This window comes from Triticum dicoccoides, unplaced genomic scaffold (genome assembly GCF_002162155.2).
Source record: "Triticum dicoccoides isolate Atlit2015 ecotype Zavitan unplaced genomic scaffold, WEW_v2.0 scaffold220492, whole genome shotgun sequence".
NCBI classification, from domain to species: Eukaryota; Viridiplantae; Streptophyta; class Magnoliopsida; order Poales; family Poaceae; genus Triticum; species Triticum dicoccoides.
This window is the reverse complement of record NW_021241864.1, coordinates 1-1667: the sequence shown is the minus strand read 5'-3', so window position 1 is coordinate 1667 and position 1667 is coordinate 1. Positions and strand designations below refer to the sequence as shown.

At 41.5% G+C, this 1667-nt stretch overlaps 1 protein-coding gene across 1 annotated transcript; it reads left to right on the top strand.

Annotated features, from left to right (window-relative positions):
- Positions 1–395: 395 nt before the first annotated feature.
- Positions 396–1504, top strand: LOC119345273 (chaperonin 60 subunit beta 1, chloroplastic-like; the record flags this gene model as incomplete). Its single annotated transcript, XM_037615413.1, has 5 exons — positions 396–530; positions 622–842; positions 956–1081; positions 1173–1310; positions 1409–1504. Coding segments are annotated over exons 2-5 (570 nt in total), but the record flags the coding sequence as incomplete, so codon positions are not given.
- Positions 1505–1667: the final 163 nt, after the last annotated feature.

Sequence of the window (1667 nt, the reverse complement as noted above, 5' to 3'; positions counted from 1 at the left end):
TTCAGGCGACTGTGAGCAAGGTTTTCACTTGTTAAGCTTACCAAACATAGAGAGCACGAGCTTAATGTGCTGAGTAGGAGGGATTTTGCTTGTTGAGAAGGTAGTCTTATGTTGATCATCCCTGTCATCTAGTGTAGAGCTGAAAATAAAAAACATGTTTTACGTTAGTATATGACTAAGAGATGACATCTAGGATAAGGAACGGAAAATTTGTTTTAAGAGATCATCTCTTAGTTCCCTCGTTCCCTCCCTCCCTCCATCCATCCATCCATCCTATACGTGGCATCATCACTAAAACGAAAGAAGACCAATATATCATCCCATTGTATGTGCACTCCTAATGAAGACTCCACATGCTCCAGAGGGCCCAGCGGCATTCAGCCTTTACCTATTTCTCTCTCAATCTTTGCCTCCTTTGCTCCGTTGCCTATTTAAGAGAGGAGAAGGATGATGAGTTAAACCACAAACCAAAGAAACCTCCACTAAACCCACAAGGAAGGTGGAGCACAAGACGAGATTGGAGTAACCAGGTATAGATCAATCCGACCACTCCCTCGTTCCCTCTCCCTGCTATTGTGATGTTCACCATTCTGACATAAATTTTTTAAACTATTATGACAGTGATAGAGATTATGGCTTCACCATTTTGTGGCATCTCCACATGCGGACTCAATGCCGCCGCTCCTACCGGATTCTCCTCCAAGAGGACGCTTTCCCTGGTTTCGCCCACATTTGTTTCACTTGCCCAGGAAATCAGGCCTAGGAGAAGGTGCAATTTCAGAGTAAATGCCGCAAAGGAACTGTATTTCAACAAGGATGGGTTGGCTATGAGGAAGCTGCAGGTGAGTTGTACAATCTAATCACCCTCAGTTAAATAATAATACTATATATCGTCTATGTCGTTCTGTCTTTTTGGTTTTAGATGCAAATTTCTGATTGCATATTTCCTTATCAGAATGGAGTGAATAAGCTGGCAAACCTGGTTGGAGTTACTCTTGGTCCAAAAGGACGGAATGTTGTCCTTGAGAATAAGTACGGGCCACCTAGAATTGTTAATGATGGTGTTACGGTAGCGAAAGAGGTACGTGTCATTACGGTTTACTCATACCATGCAATCCCAATATAAGTTGAATCCGTGCTATGAACTTTTGTTGTTGTTGGCTATCGACCAGGTTGAGCTCGAAGACCCTGTAGAAAATATTGGAGCTAAATTGGTTAGGCAAGCTGCTGCTAAGACAAATGACTTGGCTGGTGATGGCACAACCACATCGGTCATCCTTGCTCAAGGGATGATCACCGAGGGTGTTAAGGTACACCAATACAAACGTCTTGTGTCTTGTCTTTTATAGCATAATTATTTTATATATTCGATTCAGTAAATAATGTTAGATTTGCTTACTTTCTCCAGATTGTAGGTGCTGGTGCTAATCCAGTACAGATTGCCCGTGGTATCGAGAAAACAGCCAAAGCACTAGTCTATGAGCTCCAGAAGATGTCCAAGGAGGTTTAGATTTGCTAATCTATTGTTCAGTTCCGAAAATACATTCATTCTGAATTCTATATCACATTTCCTCTATCATCCTATGATAAATACTCGACCAATCTTGTAATGCAACAAGAAAATGCATCAGATTATAGTAACTTCTGCACCCTATGCTAATTATTAA